The following is a 19,522-nucleotide window of genomic DNA, read 5'->3' as shown; positions in this document are numbered from 1 at the left end:
TTGTATTTTTTATCCCCCTTATTTAATTAATGTAAACTGGCTCATAGCTGTTCTTTTTTTTCTTTTTTTTGCTATTGATGCTGTTTATATTCTCTGTTTAACTGTTTTTTGGAGCTGTTGTAACACCCAAATTTCCCCCATTGGGGGATCAATAAAGATTATCCTCATCCTTATCCTTATTAATATTGATAGAATAAATAAATCAGCTTACTCATGTCTATTGGATTTGATTTATTTGCATAAGTTAGGACCCCAGACTGTAGTAAGTAGGGCAAAAATAGACCTCATGAATGTTGTCATAGTGTTTTGCAACCAATTTCAGTTCAAATTATAATTTACATATTAACCAGAACCACCGAAACGCAACACAATTTTCAACATTGTTTATTTACAACTTTTTCGAGGGTGCTTTAAACGCACCAGCGTTGCGTTAGCGGCTACGCCCCCCATAGGAGGAGTAGATCTCAAAGTATCTGGATGGGTCCATCACACCGTGACATAATGTAGCCTCCATATTACTTACACCGGTTACGATGAATGAAGATCTTCTCTTGGTTTCTGTAACCCTGAACGTAGGCCGGCTAGCTTAGTTTGGCATCTGTTCATAACAGCGAGTGTTACATCACTTCGGGCTGTGTCCCACCTGGCCTAAAGCTAGCCTTTACATACCTGATATACATTAGGCACTGTCACAGTAGTATGACACACTGACTTGACCACTTACACGTGAGAGCGAAAGCTACAGTGACTTAGCAGTTTTACTTTTCAAACGGGGGCTGTCAAGACGCGACTGGTTTCATCGTGCCCTGTGAGTATAACTAAACTCGCTGTTGCACAGTTTAGTAAAAATACAAGTGTTGCATTGTTTGTCTCGTCACATGAGCTTGCATGCAGCACTGTTTGCTGTGTATATTTGTATCCGCTCCTCCGTGTCTTCGCCGTGCTTTGACGCTCTCCCGAGGCCGGGCTGCTTGTCATTTTCTCGGGGACGAGTTAGCTCTGGTGCGGGCCCAGCTTAAGCAGCTAGCAGTAACCTTATTATATATTCCTGCTAGCTGGCGTCGTTTGTTTTGTTTGTTTTATTTGTTGACAGTATGAGATGATGGGAGTTTCCGTAGGCGTCAGTTCACTCCAGATGGGTTCCTTAAAGATTTATTTTTGTCTTTATATTGGCATCATTTACGACCACCTTCAGCAGAAACAGTGACCTGTTTTGCTAATGCTAACAGTGACGTTGAAGTTATGAAATGTGTTACGCTCACCGGCCTCTCCTGTTTGCCTGCTGTACATGTTAGCTGACGGCTAACACAGCCTCTGCTCCCCCCCACCAGTACATTATGTTCACTTTCTGTTTATTTTCAGGATTTTAAGCCAAAGGAAGAGTTATGTCCTGTCCGTGCACTTCAGCTGCAAGGTTGCTTCTGAACACTGCAAACAGAGGTGAGAAATCAGATTGGACTTCCAGATGGTCAAAACTGCATGACATTGTGCTCTGTTTGTGATGACAGACATGTAATGTCAAAAGCAGGTGTAAAAGTTACTAACTAATGTTGCGGCCAAGCGTCTTGCATTACTGTGCAGGAATAAAGCATACAAAAACATTATGTTATGTAATATTTGGTTAGCTAACTGAGCTGAAAGGAGACCTTCACAGCAGCACAAAGACAAAACACAGTTTAAAAACCCCCCAAAAAACAACCAAACAACACTTGTACATCAACACTTAATAAATACAACCTGTACAATTTTTTATTATTAAAAAATGTTATGTTTTTCTAAATAAATCTTAAATTGATCATCGTTAAAAGTAGGTTGCAGTTAAAGTGACCAGAAGTCTTTTAGGTGACATGTTTAGATTATTTGTTTGTTTTGTCCAACCAGCTGTTTAATGCTCAAAAATATTACGTTTGACACTTATCTCAATAGAGAGGCTAAAATCAACTCTTTTTTTTGGGATATTTTTTACGAACAATAAATGGGGCTTTGTCTAAGTTTAATTAACATGATACACAAAGATATTAATTATTTTATTTGGACATTACTGCTTACATTTTTTACGAGGGTGATATGAAGAATAACTACTCAACATGATTATTATGTTCCAGGATTGTCCTGCTCACGGATCCAGTTGTATTCTCTGAGTCGTCAGGGTTCTCAGACTCATTTACACCCGCGGGTACGAGTGAGATCCTTTTCAGAGACGTCTGTTTGCTATGCCTCCAAAGATGGAACAACAAAGGATGGTGGAAGTGATGGCGGAAAGGTAATACCCTGGAGGAATAACTGTATTTGAAGCCCCCCCCCCCCCACCCCATGGTCATTTGCAAGTCTTTTTACATGTTAATGATCATAGCTGTTAAGATATTTTGACACAGTTGTGTTTACACAGAAAAGCATCAGTGAGGGAAAGAGACTATCAGGTTCTGCAGGATCAGGCAAGGGGGGAGGCCAGCTGCGCTGCCCTAAATGTGGAGATCCCTGCACTCATGTAGAGACCTTTGTCTGTAAGTAAACATATTTATTCTTGATGACCATTTACTGAGTGAAGTGAAAATGACAACTTTGTGCCACATGAGATGTGTAAATGATGGTTTTAATCAATTATTTCAAAATGTGATTATATATTTTGTTTTCACCTCTAATAAACGTCCACAGTGTTGTGGTCTGTAGTGGTACAAATGGACTGAAAAACAGTCATTTAAACACACAACACATTCAAAGTTCACCACAATCAACCACAGTATCACAGTTTGTCAAAATAAACTCCTGCAAACTAACACTGAGGCATTGGTTATTGTTGTCTCATTAAAGTTTCACATTTCCTGTTGCAACATCTACATCTGAGCTCATACACTGTCGCTTGCTTCAGCTAAGATGTTTTATTTGTAAGGCCAGACGATGCCAGGACGTTTCTCTTACTTAGTCACATGGAGGTTTGTGTCGGGGATCTTTTACTCAGCACGGACAAACACTGCCCGACCTGATTGGGACAAAAAAAAGCTCAACGTTTTGAATTTGATTTCTATTTACTTTCACATTGACATCATGACGGTGTGCTGGGTCAGAAATATTGTGTTTAACTTATTTTTTAAGTGAAACAAGGACCATTTGTGTCTCCCAACTTATGAACAGACGATCTTTAGATTAATGAAAGAACAGTAATGTAACAGATATATTAAAGGAACTTTAAGTTGTTCATTTAGATGTTTTTTGTGTTCTTGATGTTGTACTTCTTGAGAGTTACAGTTCTGATTCCTCAAAAGCTTGAATAAAACAGGGCATACAATTTTGTTAAAACATGTTTTATTCTTTTACAGCATCAACACGATTTGTCAAGTGTGAGAAATGCCATCACTTTTTTGTGGTTCTGTCTGAAACCGACTCGAAGAAGGGGCTGAACAAAGAGCCAGAATCTGCTGCAGAGGCAGTGAAACTGGCCTTTGCGCAAAAACCTCCCCCTCCTCCTAAGAAGGTGAGATACTGAAGCAGAAACCAGACGGCTCAGATATTCTTCTAAATCACTCTCACTTAAGGGTAAAACATCCTGTTTTGAAAGTCTTGGTACTTAAAAAAACAAAAAACAAACATGAATTACCTTTGGTTTTCAGATATACGCCTACCTCGACAAGTATGTCGTCGGCCAGTCCTATGCAAAGAAGGTGTTGGCAGTGGCAGTGTACAATCACTACAAGCGCATCTACAACAACATCCCTGCTGGGAGTCGACAGCAGGTGGAGGTGGAGAAACAGCCCACTCTAACACCTCGTGGTCAGTATTATTGTTGTCTTTAAAGTATTTTTATATCAGTCACTTACATTTATTAATTCACTGTTGATTTCATCATTACAGTTTAATGTTAAAATATGAAGTGGTGAGCTTTGGCCTCATTTAAAAAAAAAAAAAAAAAAGACAAAAAAAAAAAAAAAGACAAAAATGTTTGTGTCTTTTGACACATTGTAGAAAGACAGAAGATATAGTGGAGGAGTGATGGAGAATGACTTGCAGCAGAGCCGGTCATGCCTCTGTATTTTAATTCTGGGAGTGTTAAAAACTTTTGTTTTTAAACAACAAAGCCAATCTGCAAAATGGATGTATGCTATAACTTTAACAGAGCTGTTCTAGTTGAGCTCAGTATTTAACATGAAGCTGTACTAGTGACTGTCATACAAGTGCTAAATTATTACAGGTTATCAATCGTGGCAAAAATCCAATTCCTATTTCAACTGAATGAAGAGCCATTTACTCCAACAAAACCAACAGGAATGAATGATAAGAAACATGATATATCATCATGCTTGAATCATAATCTGTATCATTTGGCATTTGTTCAATGATTATCACACTCCAGAACAGACCTTTTTGCAGGGCTGTGCTGATAATGTCATAATGGTAATGATAATGATAATATTGATTTGAGTCCTCTCATCCTCTCCCTGTAGAGCTAGAGATGAGAAGACGAGAGGATGAATACAGATTCACAAGTAAGTGATTGGTCCTCCTTAGTTTTATCTTGATCAGTTTAAAAGTAAGAAGGAAAAAAAAAAATCGCTGCACACCTGAATGTGTGACAGAAGAGGGCGAGACTTAAAGACGATGAGAAGCTCCTGCACACTGTCTGGCTTTGTGCTGTCGAATCAAATCGCGCAACATTTAGGTCTAACCAACCTCCATCAGGTATGATCGGATAGATCGAAACGTTGTGATTCATTCAATATATCAGCTTAAAGCCAGACAGTGTGCTGGAGCTTTTCTCATTGTCTTTCACTTTAAAAGTTTGACGTGTATTCTTAGACATTTTTTCTTGAGTTGCACAAATGCCAAAATGTACAGACCCCTGTAGCTCTAAGATTAGACACTTACAGTCATCTTTTAAAATTCATACTCGATCATAAGAACTTGATGATCAACTGAAGCCTCCCAAGGCAGATAACTTTGTGTGAGGACATTGTGCTCCAGTTCAGCTGTGACCCATAAACTGTGTTTATTCACCTTGCTTGTTAATCTTTGACGGATCAGATAATAAAATAAAGTAACCCAGTGACCTACATTCACATCAACTTCAGCTATTTTCAGTCTGGCTCTCATCACTAAGTAACTTCACCCGGGCAAAGACCAGGGCACATAATATTTTTAGCCTGTACATTGAAACTGTTGCTATGCATCTGATATATACACACACACACACACACACACACACACACACACACACACACACACACACACACACATATATATTGACTGACTTGTTTACTGTTGTCCAGCAGTTACAAAGTGTTGAGTTAATTTACAGAGAGCGAACCTTTTCTTTCTTATTCTTGTTTGTGCAGAGCTGCTGCAGATTGCAGGGATCAGTCCACATGGAAATGCTCTGGGGGCGTCCATGCAGCAACAGGCGAGCCAGCAGGCACCTCAAGAGAAGAGGGGTGGGGAGGTCTTAGACTCCACACACACTGACATCAAACTGGAGAAGAGCAACATCATACTTTTAGGTCCCACTGGCTCAGGTTGGTCTCCTGTCATTGCAAAGTGAATCCAAGAACAATTCGATCGATGAGTTCTGCCGCGGATACAGATTAGTCTTGATATGGACCCATGCAGCCAATTTAAAATGTATCACAAAATAAATGTTGTTTTTTTACAGGGAAAACATTACTGGCCCAAACACTGGCACGTTGTCTGGATGTTCCCTTCGCCATTTGTGATTGCACCACATTAACTCAAGCCGGATACGTGGGAGAAGACATCGAGTCTGTTATTGCCAAACTGCTCCAAGATGCCAACTACTCTGTGGACAAAGCACAACAAGGTAGGCAGAAGGAGCATGTTTAATGACCCTGTAGATTCCCTTGTTAACATCGTATCCATAGTTTCCTTTTAAACGCAAGAATGAAAACAAACGGCAGCAGTGTGTGTTTGTACCAACATGTTTGCTGTACATTTGATCTTGTTTTGAGAGTGCAAGAAAAGGTACAAATAAAAAAGTTCAAACGTGAACTCTTCTAAGTTCTTCTTCTAAGCCCTCTATTGGAAATACAGGAAAATATTACTTTTTCTCCAGCAAGCAGCTGACTAGAGATTTGAAAGTTCAGGAAAAAAAGAACCAAAGGATTGAGTCGAAGGTTGTCACTGTTCATAGAGCTGATAACTGTATTGATTCTGTTGTTCCCTTTGTGGAAAAGCGATGTATCCCAGCGTACGGCAGCTCCACAGGAAGTCATTCTCAGAGCAGAGAGCGTCAGAGCAGTCATCAGACTGCAGTCACGCTGCCCTACATCACTCCTCTCCCTTTCTATCGTTCTGTCACTGGTCGTTTGGAGGTTTGTGGTAGTTTTCACAGCTGGCTACAGACTAAGTGTACAGTCAGCCATGCTGTCGCCCGTGTCTGCTTTGTGGTGTAACTGAAGAACTCTGAGATACAGATGCAATATTTTCACGTCTATATTGGACGTCCGTTCCTGATGTGGGAAGAGATTAGGTTTCTTATCAGGAAGGAAAAGGCAGCAAACTGGAATTCATAAACATAAACAACAGTGTTTCCTTCACTTCAACCCCCGTCTGACCGTATTCAAATGGACTTGTGTTAAGTGTATCGTGTAAGCTGAATTCTAAAGTAAATGTTGCATACGCGTGTGTGGACACACAGGGACGTCCTCAGGTCTTTGTGACGATGGAAACATTGTTTTTTTTTTATGTGCAGGTATTGTGTTCCTGGATGAGGTTGATAAGATCGGCAGTGTGCCTGGAATCCATCAGCTGAGAGACGTGGGAGGAGAGGGAGTCCAGCAGGTCAGTAATAAGCCTCGATTCAGCTTTATCAAACTTATTGATTGATGGACATCAGAGTGCAAGTGAAATAGTTAGGAGTTTGGTTTAAAAAGAATAATGTTAGGATAAAAAAAAAAACACAGTATCTAGATCCCTGTTTTTGATTTGTTAGTCCAGGTCCTGCTTTGATGTGGACTTTGTCCTTTTCCTCTCTATCAGGGTCTGCTTAAACTCTTGGAGGGAACAATCGTCAATGTTCCTGAGAAAAATTCCAGGAAACTGAGAGGAGAAACGGTGCAGGTAGACACAACAAACATCCTGTTTGTTGCATCTGGTGCTTTCAACGGACTTGACAGAATCATAAGCAGAAGAAAGAACGAAAAAGTAAATTCAAACAAAGCTTTTGTCTTCTGACATCGCACAAAAACAAAAATCCTGTCTGTAAAACGTCCGGTTTCTAACTTGATCCCTGTGTTTCATGAGTTTCAGTATTTGGGTTTTGGGACTCCCTCCAATCTGGGGAAAGGGCGCCGTGCAGCCGCCGCCGCAGACTTGGCCAACACCAGCGGTGAGACGGACACAGTTGCAGAGTTAGAAGAGAAGGACAGGCTGCTGAAGCACGTAGAGGCCAGGGACCTGATTGAGTTTGGAATGATCCCAGAGTTTGTGGGCCGTCTCCCTGTCGTCGTTCCTCTGCACAGCCTGGACGAAGAAACACTAGTCCGAATCCTGACTGAACCCCGCAATGCTGTGGTGCCCCAATACCAGGCTCTGTTCAGCATGGACAAAGTAAGGGCTCTGAGGGACACGGTGATACAGTAAAGCATGAAGCCATCCTCTCCTCCTTTGAGTAAAAAAACTAGAGGATGATTGTTAAATGGGATCACTGTGTGGAGAGAGGGTCAACAAGCGAGCTCTGTCAAATGAGTAAATCCTGGCTCAGATTCATCCAGTCAAAAAATATCCTACATTAACTGTATCTCTAACGTTTGTTTTTGTCACAGCAAATGGAACATTTTTGCTTTGAGTTTAGTATTGTTTTGATGAAAGTTCCTGGATTTACTGCACAAGCTGTCCTTTCTGGGTCGTAGTTAAATTTGATGAGCACAGCCTCTCGAGCTCGGGCCCCTTTTCCATTTCACAGATCTGCAGGGTTTTGTGTTGTTGGGAGAATGTTTTTTTGTATATATCTCTAATAATGCCTTCTTAAGTATAACTAAAATAAATGTGAATTTTTTTTTTTTTTTAAGTGTGAACTTAATGTGAATCAAGACGCCTTGAGGGCCATTGCCAGGATGGCTCTGGAGAGAAAAACTGGAGCTCGTGGGCTCAGGTCCATCATGGTAAGTTATTTTGCTGCGGGTTACGAAAGTATTACTTCTTTCAACTCATAAAAGGTCTCGACTCAAAAATGAATCAAATATTCTCTACATTCAGGAAAAGCTCCTTCTCGAGCCCATGTTTGAGGTGCCACACTCTGACATCATGGCCGTAGAGCTGGACCAAGATGTTGTCCAAGGAAAAGCACAGCCCAGATATATCAGGTCAGTATCTCTCTGCCCACAAGGCGGGGCCAAATATGTGTTATGTAAGGGATCAGATTTCTCAAGCCCAGCACTTTGAGTCTCTTAACGTAGAGTGATTTGAAACCTGAACTGGACTTTCCATTTGAATTTCAGAGCGCCAGCCAAGGAGTCTGCGGAGGAGGAATACGACTCAGGCATTGAAGAGGAGAACTGGCCTCGGCAGGCAGATGCTGCTAACAACTGAACAAGTAGCTCCTTAAACCTCGAACTCCCTCTGAAATCAATAGATCACCATGAACCCTTGGATACCAACTCTGGGTTTTACTATAGCTCCTGACAAACAAGCTGTGGACATTGTGTTAGATGTATTACAAGCCGCTGGTTCTCATCAAGGATTGTTTCAGGATGAACAAGTTAAGAGAGCGTAACAACCTTTGGTCACGTGCATCAGATGATAATTCTCTAGCGGTGCGCTCACAGCTATGTGGACCTTTTATAAGAAATTTCAATCTCTGGGGATTGTTAACATTTTATCTATATAAAGATAATGCAATTTTATTCATGAAAGGATTTGTAGTTAGTTAATTTGTTTTCTCTTTTTGTGGTGATGGGCTGTCATGGTAAGGGAAGCAAATGAAAAGAATGGGATCATACTGTACACTTGAAAATGTGGAGCGCTGAGAGAGTGTAGATGTGATGTTACCATCTCAAGTATTGCCTTGTATCATAAGGGCATAATATTCCATGACACATCAATATTTTGATGTTTTCTTCTGTACCACCATTGTAATAATGGTGTTCACAGTAAAAACCCGGGCTGTAAATGTTGAGCTACATCGCCTAGGTAGCATTTGTAAGCAGTTTCTATAACATGACCTCTAATTAGGAGAACACATTGTGTCATGTAAAGCACCAGCACACTAAACAAAGCAAGTGAAAACTATTGGTGACCTTTTAAACAGCCGGAATGGTTATTTTCATTATTTAGCTTCTTTTTTAGCCCGTTGTTTAAGGGAATGTATATGTTAACTATCAGACCTCTGGATCACAGGACTGCTGTCTCTCTAAGCAGGTTTGACAGGTTAGCCAGCTTAGCCAGCTTACTTAGAAGTGTGAGTTCAATAAGTCCTTCATAAACGTGTTCTTAGACATACTCTTGAACTTGACATTCATTCTGATGATGCTTTTAATATCCTCATAATCGTCAGCCGGTCGCTGCTTTAAACCTGCTTAGTCAGACATTCCTCCAGAGTGCACGTGTAGTTTAATTTTCTTTGTTTGTTCCCCAGCATCGGAAGCCCACCTTCAGTGATTGAATTTTCTGTTACTCAATACACGTTTGTACTCAAAGCTCCACGTCATAGCTCTCTGACTGAACTGAACCACGCTGCTGTACTCCCTAAAAACGCTGTTGTGCTTTAAAATGAGATTAAACTAGATCTGTTCTCCTTTTGCTGTAAGTTTCCTTTTCTTTAAGTTTCCTGTTTTTCTGTTTTCAGAGGTCTGTTACAGAACCTGTCACCACACCCCCAACCCTAAAGTTTGTGAACCTCCATTCATTGTGATTGTTTAAAATTATATACAAATAAAATGTGATCTCTACACAGAATTTTAATTTGTATGAGAACTTGACTGTTGACAAGAAGAGCTTGTATGTTTACCGAAACAAATTGTGTTCATTTATTTCTCAAACACTGATCAGTCATTGAAACATAAGTGTTGTTCCACCTGCTATGCCTTCCCCCTTATATAATCAGCTAATCTCTGGAAAGTATTGTGCTGTCATCTTTCCAATAACTCAGCACTGTCCTAATCCCCCCCCCCCCCCCCCCCCCCCCCCCCACCACCTCTCCAAGTCCAAACTGAAATGAGGAAGTCCCACTGTCTGAAACATGGGTAAACGCAAAGATGGAAAAAGTGTCAATCAATAAAATACAGATACAATGTTATAAATAAAGATGTCTATTTATGTAGCAAAAGTCCAAAATGAATGTATCATGCGATATTCAGGCAAGTTTCAAAGAGCTGTGATAATACTGTAGTACATGTTTGTATACATGTCTATTATGATTATGGATGCAGAGTAAGTGTCTGTGGTATTATTCATAAACAACTCCCGGATGATGTCAGAGGATTAGCAGCGAAGAGGTTTATCACGTGTAATGATATTAGCGTGTCAGAGGGTCTGTGGACAGGACAGAGAACGCCTGACAAAGTAAGTGTCAACATGTTTGTAATTATTAGTATTTCCTTTACTTAAAACTATTGAACTCCAAATAAATCCAATTAAGCAGGTGGGTGTCAGAGAAAATGAATCCTCTAGATGACGTCCCGTTTCAGACCCCCCTTGGTCCGCTGCGGGATGAAGTGCAGCTTGCGACAGCCCCAGACATCCCCATACCAGGACTGTGGTCGGATCCTACGAGACACTGAGGTTGTATGCATTATTTTTTTCTAAGCTGAATGTCTTTCTGGGATTTTAAGATAGCAATGATCGATTCAATTGAGTGGCTTTGGATGTGATACTTTTGTCTTTGATAATTACTTTTGAAGGCATGATAAGAACTTCTGGTTGGCCTTTATTGGACAGGGCAGCTGAGAGAAGCTGAGGTCAGATTCAAAGCCATAGCTGCCATGAGAACTATAGTCTCCATCCATCATTACCTCTTGGCCTCTTGGCACTCCTCATTCAATTAATTTTTTAGATTTTTTAAATGATTCTCAAAACAATGTTAGGTTATAAGTATTGCATTCTTACTGGGATGTTGAGGCTTGCTTATTCTGTATGAATCTGTGTGCCAGATAATCCCAGATTGTCCCTCAATTTGCATTTCCTTTGGATGTTTTCTGCATTTCTAATTAAAGTTATTTCTTTGGCATTTGTCTTTAAGTAAACATGCCTAAATATTTAAATTCCATTAAGAGGTTCTGAGGACATTGCACTCAAGATGCAGGAAGTGAATCAACGTGTCTGCTTTTTCTAGGTCTATTTTTTAATTCATAATTGTTTTTTTCTTTTCCCCTGTAGTATGGATTCAACTTAGAGAAATTGATTTTAACTGAGCAACAACTGGACACTCTGGCTCCCTCCTGCCCCCCCTACTGGCTGATGTTAAGCACTCCTCAAAAGAGTCGCAGAACCAGACGCAGGAGCAGTGACCCCTGGCTGGTCTCAGCCCGACCCCGCAGTAACAGCCTGAACTCTAAAGACTCTTGCTGGCAGCGTCATTGTACTGTCAGGTTCCTCTTATCTGACTCTGAGGATGAAGAAGGTTACTTTGAGGATAATGAAGGCTCCTCTGCAGAAGATACACACCGCCCCATCACGAGCAGAGAATTGCCTTGGAACAGTGCACCTAAAGACCCGCTCTCCAGAGTCTCCTCTCATCACTATAGGCCTGCGTCATCTCAGGGCCTCAGAAGACCTAGAGGCTCCTCACCTTCTCTTCAAAACAGCAGACTACCTCTGCGAGCCCTCGAGCAGCACAGGTCTGAGCAGGCCAGCCCGCTTCCACATGGCCCAAAAAACAACAAAAAGAAGACAAGTTCACTTAGATCTGTGGTCAGAAAATACTCACAAAACCCACCTCCAGCTGTTCTTCCTCCAGTCAGGCTAAAACAGATACGACCTTCCTCTGCAGGGCCTTTGGTCAAACATCACAAACAGGTTTGTCCTTTCTGTCCAGAAAATGGCATAAAACGTTCTTCCTTGTCCTTGAAACAACCACATATTTGTTCTTCCTCACCATCAGGGCCTGAGGACAGGCAGCTCCTGTGGGGTTTTCTTTGACTCTGCAGCAGAGTTGATGTCAGCGCTCAGCCAAGAGGAGAGGGAGTTACTTGAAACCATCACAGAGAAAGGCTACCCTCTGCGCACAGCCATTTTGGCTCTTCAGAAGACTGGTTTTCACAGCCCAGATAAGGTATATACCTTTACAGGTTTAGAAGTTGTAAATCATGGTTTCAAACCAAAAACAGATGAGTTATGTATTTTCGAGTCTCCTCTCAACTGTGCAGGTCATCCATATGTATCTAATCAACAGATCCTGAAGTACCTGGCAGCAAGTTACCGTCTCTGTGAGCTCGGTTACGACGAAGCACAGGTGGAGGAGGCCATGGAGATGTTTCAGAACTGTGAAAGCAAGGTTACTCCCACTCTTGTTTATGCGCCAACAGCAACATAATTTGCAATAACTTGTAATGTGCATGATTGTATTCCCCCCCCCCCCCTACTTTTGATTCCAGGCTGCAGAGTTCTTGCACCTCCTGGCACAGTTTAATGAGATGGGTTTTCAGCAAAGTGCCATCAAAGAAGTGCTGCTTGTACATGAAAATCACCGTGAGCGAGCGCTTGAAGAACTCATGACACGCATGGCATAAACAGAACATCTCGTATCTGTTGTGTTACAGGATAACTTACGTCTAGTGTGTATGTGAAAAGCACTATGATACATCAAATAGTGGTGATAGAAGCAGATTAATATGACACAACTTGAACTCAGAGATGACCATTTCACAGGAAAAAGGGTAGAAAGGAATGAACCTTTTTATTTACATCTTATTACAAAAAAAGCACTGAAAATATTCTATTTGTGAAGAGCTGTCATTCCAGCTGGAGAAAGAAAATCATTGTGCACTAAGTAACTGCTACAGTACTGACACAATGTAGTGCTCTAGATTATAGTCATGTTTCAGTTAAAAGGCTGCCCAGCCCTCTAACAAGTAAAATAAAAAGCCACAACCACCATGGTGCAAATGTCATTAACTTTCAAAACAAAAACACATCATGAACTGCTTCAATAAAAAGGCTGATAAAATCTTAAAAACAGGATGGAGAAAGACCAAAAGATGTTCACACAGATTCAAATATTTACAAGGTATGCAAGAAGTTGACATCAAGGTTTCCCCCTCACGCCACTTGTCCTCTATATAAAAACCACACCAAACTGTTGCGAGGCTTGTAAACTGAGCCATCAGTGATGACTGACAGTGGAGTTCAGCAGTCCTGACTTCACATTCGATTTGGAAGCTTTCGAGAGGTCTCTCTGTAAAGAAAAGTCAAAGCAAACATCAGTATCTTTGTCCATATTTAATCTGTGGAGATGTTAAGACAAGTGACATGATGGATGTCAATGTGTTGACAGGGTGCAGCACGAAAGAATGATGCCTCATACCTTTGTGAAACCTAGACATCACAGCAATGTGTTGGAAGGTTAAACTGTGGCCTAGAAAGCCTGGCGGCCGAGCCTTTGGTTTTATTTAGATTTAAAAAAAACGCAATTGGACCTCTTTCACTATTTTATAACCTACTGAACTTCAAAGAGTCCACGTGTTCGGTTTGTATCTTCTATCAAAGCAGTATCTGAACATGTAATTCCAATTAAAATAAGAAAATTAGAATGATGCCGTCTCAGCAGAGAGCTATGCACATGCTGTTTTTTCACCATTCAAAGTTTCCTTTAAGTTTTTTTTTTTTTTTTTTTTTAAAAAAGGAAGAGATTGTTAGTGATCTCTTTTCCCCTTTCTAGATGTGTCGAAAAAAAAACATGCATAGATTTACTCATGTATGTCATGTTGTGGACTTAGACGTCATTTTAGCATTAGCTTCAACTGTAGTGATGACTAACCCTACAAACTTTACGGTAGCATGTATTAAAAACCTCTCCATGACACTGATGTTATCCTGAATAAGTTTGTTTTAATATTAGATTGTGCTAATTTTTATAGTTCGAGTCTTAACAGATGTAAAACCGCATTTACCGCAAATTCCGAATAGGAGCCAGCAACAGAGTTAAAGGTGATGGTGTGATCTTGAGTATCCTGAGACCTTAGTATGCCACTTGGAGTGTTTCTATTGAGATGGGAGAGATTTTCCTTGTTTCGGTCTAGTGCACGAGGAGTCCTTCCTTGCCCAGGGGTTCGCAGGCCAAGACCCTACAACGAAACCATCAACAACATTATCGTTTAGCCACCTTTTTGGTTTAAAGCAAAAAAAAAAAAAAAAGATGTTTACATGCTGCCTAAGCCTACTATTATACAGAATGGAGCCAAACAAGAGACTCAAATAGAAGGCCAAACATTCTTATCTCAAAGGGCTTGAACTCTTTTCCTAAGTGAGCTCAGCCAAACAGAAGACAGTGAGCTGACCTTGCTGGCAGACAAAGGGGGTTTCTGGATGGAGGACTGGCATATGGTTCCACCGAGGCCTGAATTAAGAAAGCTGTTTGGAGTGGAGAGGGTCGACGTGCCATTGAGCTAAATGGAAAGAGCAGAAAAAGGTGGGTCACACTTGGATTCCATCCACTTGCCGGGGTTCCAAGGCACATTAAGAATCACATATGGGAAAAACTAACAAAATAAAACCTTACCTTCCTCACTTTTCCAGGAGTGGGTGTGCCCGCTATCCTCCTTTTGGCTGGTGTTCTTGCAGTTCCATACAACATGTCCTCCTGTGTTTGTTTAGTTTTCTTTAGTTGCTGTTTAAAACAAAAGCAAATGACCCTCATTGAAAACACTGGAAACTTAAAAAACACTATTTGTTTTTAAAACAATATAAATGAAATACCCTCTCCAGTTTCTCTTTCTCCTTTTCAGCCTGATGGTGATCCCACTGTTGCTGCACATATTCCAAAAATTTCTGTCCATTGACCTGGAATTCTTTGCCAGTTTCCTGCTCCCAAACATCTACTTGAGCTTTCAGAATCTTTTCCAGCTGGAACAAATAAAAATACATTACAGAGGGCTTTCAGCCACCATTGGTTACTCGTCACATTTTTAAACTATTTTATACATTGTTAATTCTCATATTTTATTCAAGTACTTAATTTAGCCATGTTTTCTCTTTCGCACAGAGACAAATTCCTTGTATATGTAAATGTACTTGGCAATAAAACCGATTCTCATTCTGTACAATTCTAAATCACCAATCCAATGTTTGAGTCTGGTGCACAGCTGTTAGATTTCAGAGGTTCTATATTCTGAGGTTGTTGAGGTTCTACTTTCCCCATCTGTTGGAGAACTCTGGTAATACTCTTAACTGCCAGCCGTTTCAAAATCTCACAAACGTTTTTCTTGAACTCGTCTGCTTCATTCCAAATTCATCTCATTTCATCTGCGTTGAAGCAGATATTTACTCGCGCAGAAACTGGCTTACATAGCAGTCCGGTTTTTGTATTTACTGACAACATTCATCACTGCCAAACATTTCCTCACCTTAGGTAAACTCTTCTGCAGGTCAGTTCTCTGCTTCTCCTCTTTCAGAAGATTCCCGCCTCTGTTGTTGAACCTTGCAGGGTCGCTAGCCTTTTTCTGACATGGAAATAACACATGTAAACACCACAGGACTTTAAAAAAAAAAAAAAGTATTTTCATTGTAAGTTTTCAAGAATTGCACTTACATCAAGTTCCATGTACAGGGTCCAGTTCTCCTGCCATTTAGTGACACCCTCAAAGAGCTCTCGGTGGTCTTCGTAGTACTTTTTCAGTGTCCTGACCTCTGCCTCGTGCAGCTCGAGAAGCTCTTCAGTGAAATCCTCTGTTGAAAGAAAACATGCACTGAAACCCACAGCCTCTTAATGATTGTGAACCCCTACAAGGACTTTGTCACTGAACAACAGCTCATGTACCTGCATGATATGAAAAAAAGGATTGCTGCTGTTCTTGGCTGTAGAAGCATCTCTCCCAGAAAAGGGCGATCTCCGCTCTGATGGCCTCAATAACACTTTGCATGCTCTGCATTTTAAGCACCTCTAGACGTTGGACCTCTGTCTGGAGCTGAACAGACAAATTGCACAATATTAACAATTGCTATGGAGGTGTTACAAGGTTTTTGTGAAAAACCACTACTTGATTGTCTGGAGCTTCTTACCGCCTCAACATTTCTCTTCTTTGACTTGACCATGTGCTCTGAAAGGGCTTCTCTCTCTTCTTGGGGAATTTGAAGTCTTTCCCACAGCTCCTGGATCTTAGCGCGGAGAGAACAGCAGTGGAGCTCATTCTCAGCTTTGTCTTCTTGTAACTGGAAGATGGCATCAAAATCATACATCCATTATCATTTGATTTAATACATGTGTTAGAGATTAAACAAACCTGTGAATGAACACAAAAATCACCTGATTGAAGAGCAGTTTAAGAGCAGCAATATTGTCAGTGGACAGACAAAATGCCTCCTCATCTTCACACATCACATCCATCTCAAAACTGGTATTTGGCTGCCGCTCCAAATCATCCATGCACGCACTGATCTGCTTTTTGACACTTACAAATTCATCATGGCGACGCTCCTGAAAAGATAAAACTTGTCATAACCCTTATCAGAAAATGTAGGTTATAAAAAAAAGAAAGAAAGGAAGAAGCACCTTTTCCTTTGTCAGATCGTCCAGATAGGCATTGTATGACTCCAGTTGCTTCAGTGATGGGATAGATTCCTGGTCAATGCAAAATGGGGTAGTGCACATAAGATCACACAGCTCCCGGTCTTTGCTAATTAGGTTTTTAAGCTCTTCCATTCTTTTCCTCTTTTGCTCCCTCATCAACTCCAGACGGGTGCGGCTATTCTTCTCCATCTGCAACATGGTCCAGCCATCCTCCTCCTTCATGGAAATCAAGAAAGTTAGTCCAAACCTATTTGTAATATTTCAACACAGGCTTAAGTTAAATAGCCAGGTAAGACTTCACCTCGAAGTGCGGCAGCTGAAGTTCACTGCACAGATTATGAAGTTCCTTGACACAAGACTCAATGCTCTTCAGCAGTCTCTCTTTGAGTTCCTCTTCTTCAACAATCATGAGGTCGACGAAATTCTGCACAAGGGGGAAAACCATTTCATGTTGTTAGCTATTCAATTTCATAACCAGATGTTTATTGTTTTATTGTATCTGATATGATATGTACTTTAATGTAATGGTGAAATTCATTGGTTCTCTGGAGTCGTTGCTCTTCTGAAATTCCAATTTCTTCCCAAATGTCTTTTAGCCTGATCAGTGATCTTTGGAGGTAGGCAACAGACTCTGCAGCGTGGACTTCACTGGAAGGAAAAGGATAAACTTTATTGATCCAGCAATGTGGGGAATTTGGTTGTCACAGCAGCTCAAAAAAAAAAAACAGGAAAACAGGAAATATAAAATATTGCAACAAAAAAAAGTTAAAAAAAAAACTGCTGATCAAGTTTAAATTAAATAAAGGGAGAAAAAATAGAATTAAATGATAAAGACAACAGTAGTTCGACACGGTCAGCAATTGGGGTTATAAACAATCAAACTAGTCTGGGATAAAAGTCTTTCACTGATTGTTTAGTTAGCAGCAGGCAGCTAACATTAGATAACACAAGTCTGTCATCTACTGCGGAGGCTAACCTTAGCTTGCTTTCCAAAGCTGTATTATAACTATTAAAAAAACAGTTGATACAAATTAGCTTTATGATAGTTATATTAAAAATACCTCATCGCAGCACACATGGACGTCTTCTGTCCTACGATGATTCAGATGTGTATGCTCACATTAAAGCTAACCTAGCTTCATCTAAAAACAACAGGCTAATCAGGAAGCGTCGGTTAAAAAGACTTATTATTATCGTCAACAAGAGAGGCTTAATAAAACATGTTTAAGTACTCACCTCACTCTCATGTTGACGCTGTAGCTTTAGCCAAAACGCGTTAAAATATTCTTCCCTCACAAACAAAAAGTTGTGTTCAAAATAAAAAAATAACGATTTTACACTGAACGTCTTCAACAGCTACCCGGCCGCGTTTGAAATATGCACCGAAACAACATCTGAGCTTTGATTGGATGCTTCGAGTGACGTCGGAACGGAAACTAAGGTGGCCGGTATGGGTCAAACGCTCGGCGCAACAATTGATTAAAAACCAAACGACAAACGTTTAGAAAAACGCGCAGCATTCTCAGAAACGATGCACATTCAAAACCAAACGCAAACTCTCAAAATTAATTAAAAGACAATACATACGTGCTGCAACAACACAAAGCAAACAGCAGAAGCATCACATATCCAGAAATGAAACTTCAGTGAAAGAAAACATTTAGAAAACAACAGCCACAAATGAAATGCTGTAGGCCAGTGAGTAAAAAGAGACAGAGTACAGAAAGTTGTCAAAAAAAAGCCCCACAGAAAAACATCAAAAAACATGCAGCGAGCAAGCCGGGTTGAACTCGCGACTCATCTCTTTTCTACGCTCTGTCATCAAACAATGACACTTCACCCAAGTTGGGTTTTTTTTCCCAATGTGTTCCCTGGTGGTGTTAATCAGTATTTGTTTTGATAATAAATCCACTTCCCCATCCTCCCGTATCTGTGACAGTGGTGTTAGAGATAACTGAGATATGAGCAGTAGGCTACTGTCAGAGTAAGAGAAGAGGTCTGTGCTGACTCCTTTGATACCTTCATAGAACGGACCAACAGGATCAAAAGGCTGCCATACTGCAGGTCAATCCAAGAAGTAAATTAAAGTTTACAGGTGATTAATGAGGGTTGATGGGTGGGGATTGGATATTGACGCTTCTCTGTCTCATGTAGATGATCCACTCTAATAAATGAATGTGCGCTTTCCTTTTCTCCGAGGCTAATGAATGTTGGACAATTTTGTCAGCTGGTCTTTTAAGGCTGCCTCCAGCACCATCTGGAGCCGCCTTGCCATGACAAGCCTTAAAGAAATCCCAAGGCTTTTGAAGCCTTTTCTTTGGACAGGAGATAAAAGTTGCCTTTTTGTTTATGGGCCGTCGCTGAAGACACAGAGGCTATTGATCAGAGGACATTTTTCCCCTCACCGTGTCTAACATAGGACTGAGGTGGGCCCAGATAGCTGGGGGATCCTGCTGCCTGGAAGGTGAGATGGTGCAGAAAGTCAGGTTACTCTTCAGTGACAACACTCTATTATTCAAGGTTGCATGTTGGTGTGATCCTCCGAAGTGTGACGACTGGATTTCTGGAGAATACTTTACAGGAGTAGTTCTTACTAAAATCAACGTGAATAAAACGTTCATTGTTCCTCAGATTCTGTCTCACATGACTGAAGGCCCCATACTGTACTCACACCTCTGGCACTACCTCAAACACCTCTGTACATGCACATGTAACTAGTTTCTAGAAGGCCAGCACTTTGTTTCTAAGGCTCTTTAACTGTTTACAGGTCTCTCTTAACCAACACATGTTTTTCTCTCCTCACAGGTTATGTACATTATGCTATATAAGTTTTAAGTCTAATTGCTAATGCTAACT

General features: G+C 40.7%; 3 protein-coding genes across 7 annotated transcripts; 2 read left to right on the top strand and 1 right to left on the bottom strand.

Annotated features, from left to right (window-relative positions):
- The first annotated feature begins 449 nt into the window (after positions 1–449).
- On the top strand, positions 450–9,740 carry clpxb (caseinolytic mitochondrial matrix peptidase chaperone subunit Xb). 4 transcript variants are annotated; one of them, XM_079345191.1, is made up of 15 exons: positions 450–808; positions 1,363–1,440; positions 2,106–2,263; positions 2,390–2,504; positions 3,318–3,472; positions 3,609–3,768; positions 4,440–4,481; positions 5,328–5,504; positions 5,642–5,806; positions 6,698–6,786; positions 6,985–7,149; positions 7,255–7,554; positions 8,016–8,108; positions 8,203–8,309; positions 8,445–9,740. In XM_079345191.1, exons 2-15 carry the CDS (start codon positions 1,386–1,388, stop codon positions 8,533–8,535), a joined length of 1,872 nt encoding a protein of 623 aa, XP_079201317.1. In that variant the 5' UTR covers positions 450–808; positions 1,363–1,385; the 3' UTR covers positions 8,536–9,740. The 4 variants fall into 4 exon arrangements, with proteins under 4 accessions (XP_079201317.1, XP_079201316.1, XP_079201319.1 ...); XM_079345190.1 differs by having other exon boundaries at positions 7,249–7,554; XM_079345193.1 differs by lacking the exon at positions 4,440–4,481.
- A 138-nt stretch (positions 9,741–9,878) lies between these two features.
- Positions 9,879–13,025, top strand: LOC306824827 (uncharacterized protein). Its single transcript, XM_079345197.1, has 5 exons — positions 9,879–10,725; positions 11,320–11,958; positions 12,044–12,214; positions 12,335–12,436; positions 12,537–13,025. The coding sequence occupies exons 1-5, from the start codon at positions 10,615–10,617 to the stop codon at positions 12,669–12,671; spliced, it is 1,158 nt and encodes a 385-aa protein (XP_079201323.1). The 5' UTR covers positions 9,879–10,614; the 3' UTR covers positions 12,672–13,025.
- LOC306824826 (protein regulator of cytokinesis 1-like) lies at positions 12,815–18,075 on the bottom strand. 2 transcript variants are annotated; one of them, XM_079345195.1, is made up of 14 exons: positions 17,903–18,075; positions 17,182–17,314; positions 16,968–17,090; positions 16,649–16,882; positions 16,403–16,573; positions 16,159–16,308; positions 15,917–16,064; positions 15,689–15,825; positions 15,504–15,599; positions 14,857–15,003; positions 14,660–14,767; positions 14,439–14,546; positions 14,052–14,225; positions 12,815–13,336 (listed from the first exon to the last, which is right to left on the bottom strand). In XM_079345195.1, the coding sequence occupies exons 1-14, from the start codon at positions 17,911–17,913 to the stop codon at positions 13,265–13,267; spliced, it is 1,812 nt and encodes a 603-aa protein (XP_079201321.1). In that variant the 5' UTR covers positions 17,914–18,075; the 3' UTR covers positions 12,815–13,264. The 2 variants fall into 2 exon arrangements, with proteins under 2 accessions (XP_079201321.1, XP_079201322.1); XM_079345196.1 differs by having other exon boundaries at positions 14,119–14,225.
- Between the last annotated feature and the right edge of the window lie 1,447 nt (positions 18,076–19,522).

Source organism: Symphodus melops (genome assembly GCF_947650265.1).
Source record: "Symphodus melops genome assembly, chromosome: 6".
Taxonomy (NCBI): Eukaryota; Metazoa; Chordata; class Actinopteri; order Labriformes; family Labridae; genus Symphodus; species Symphodus melops.
This window is presented reverse-complemented; position numbering and strand designations above follow the sequence as displayed.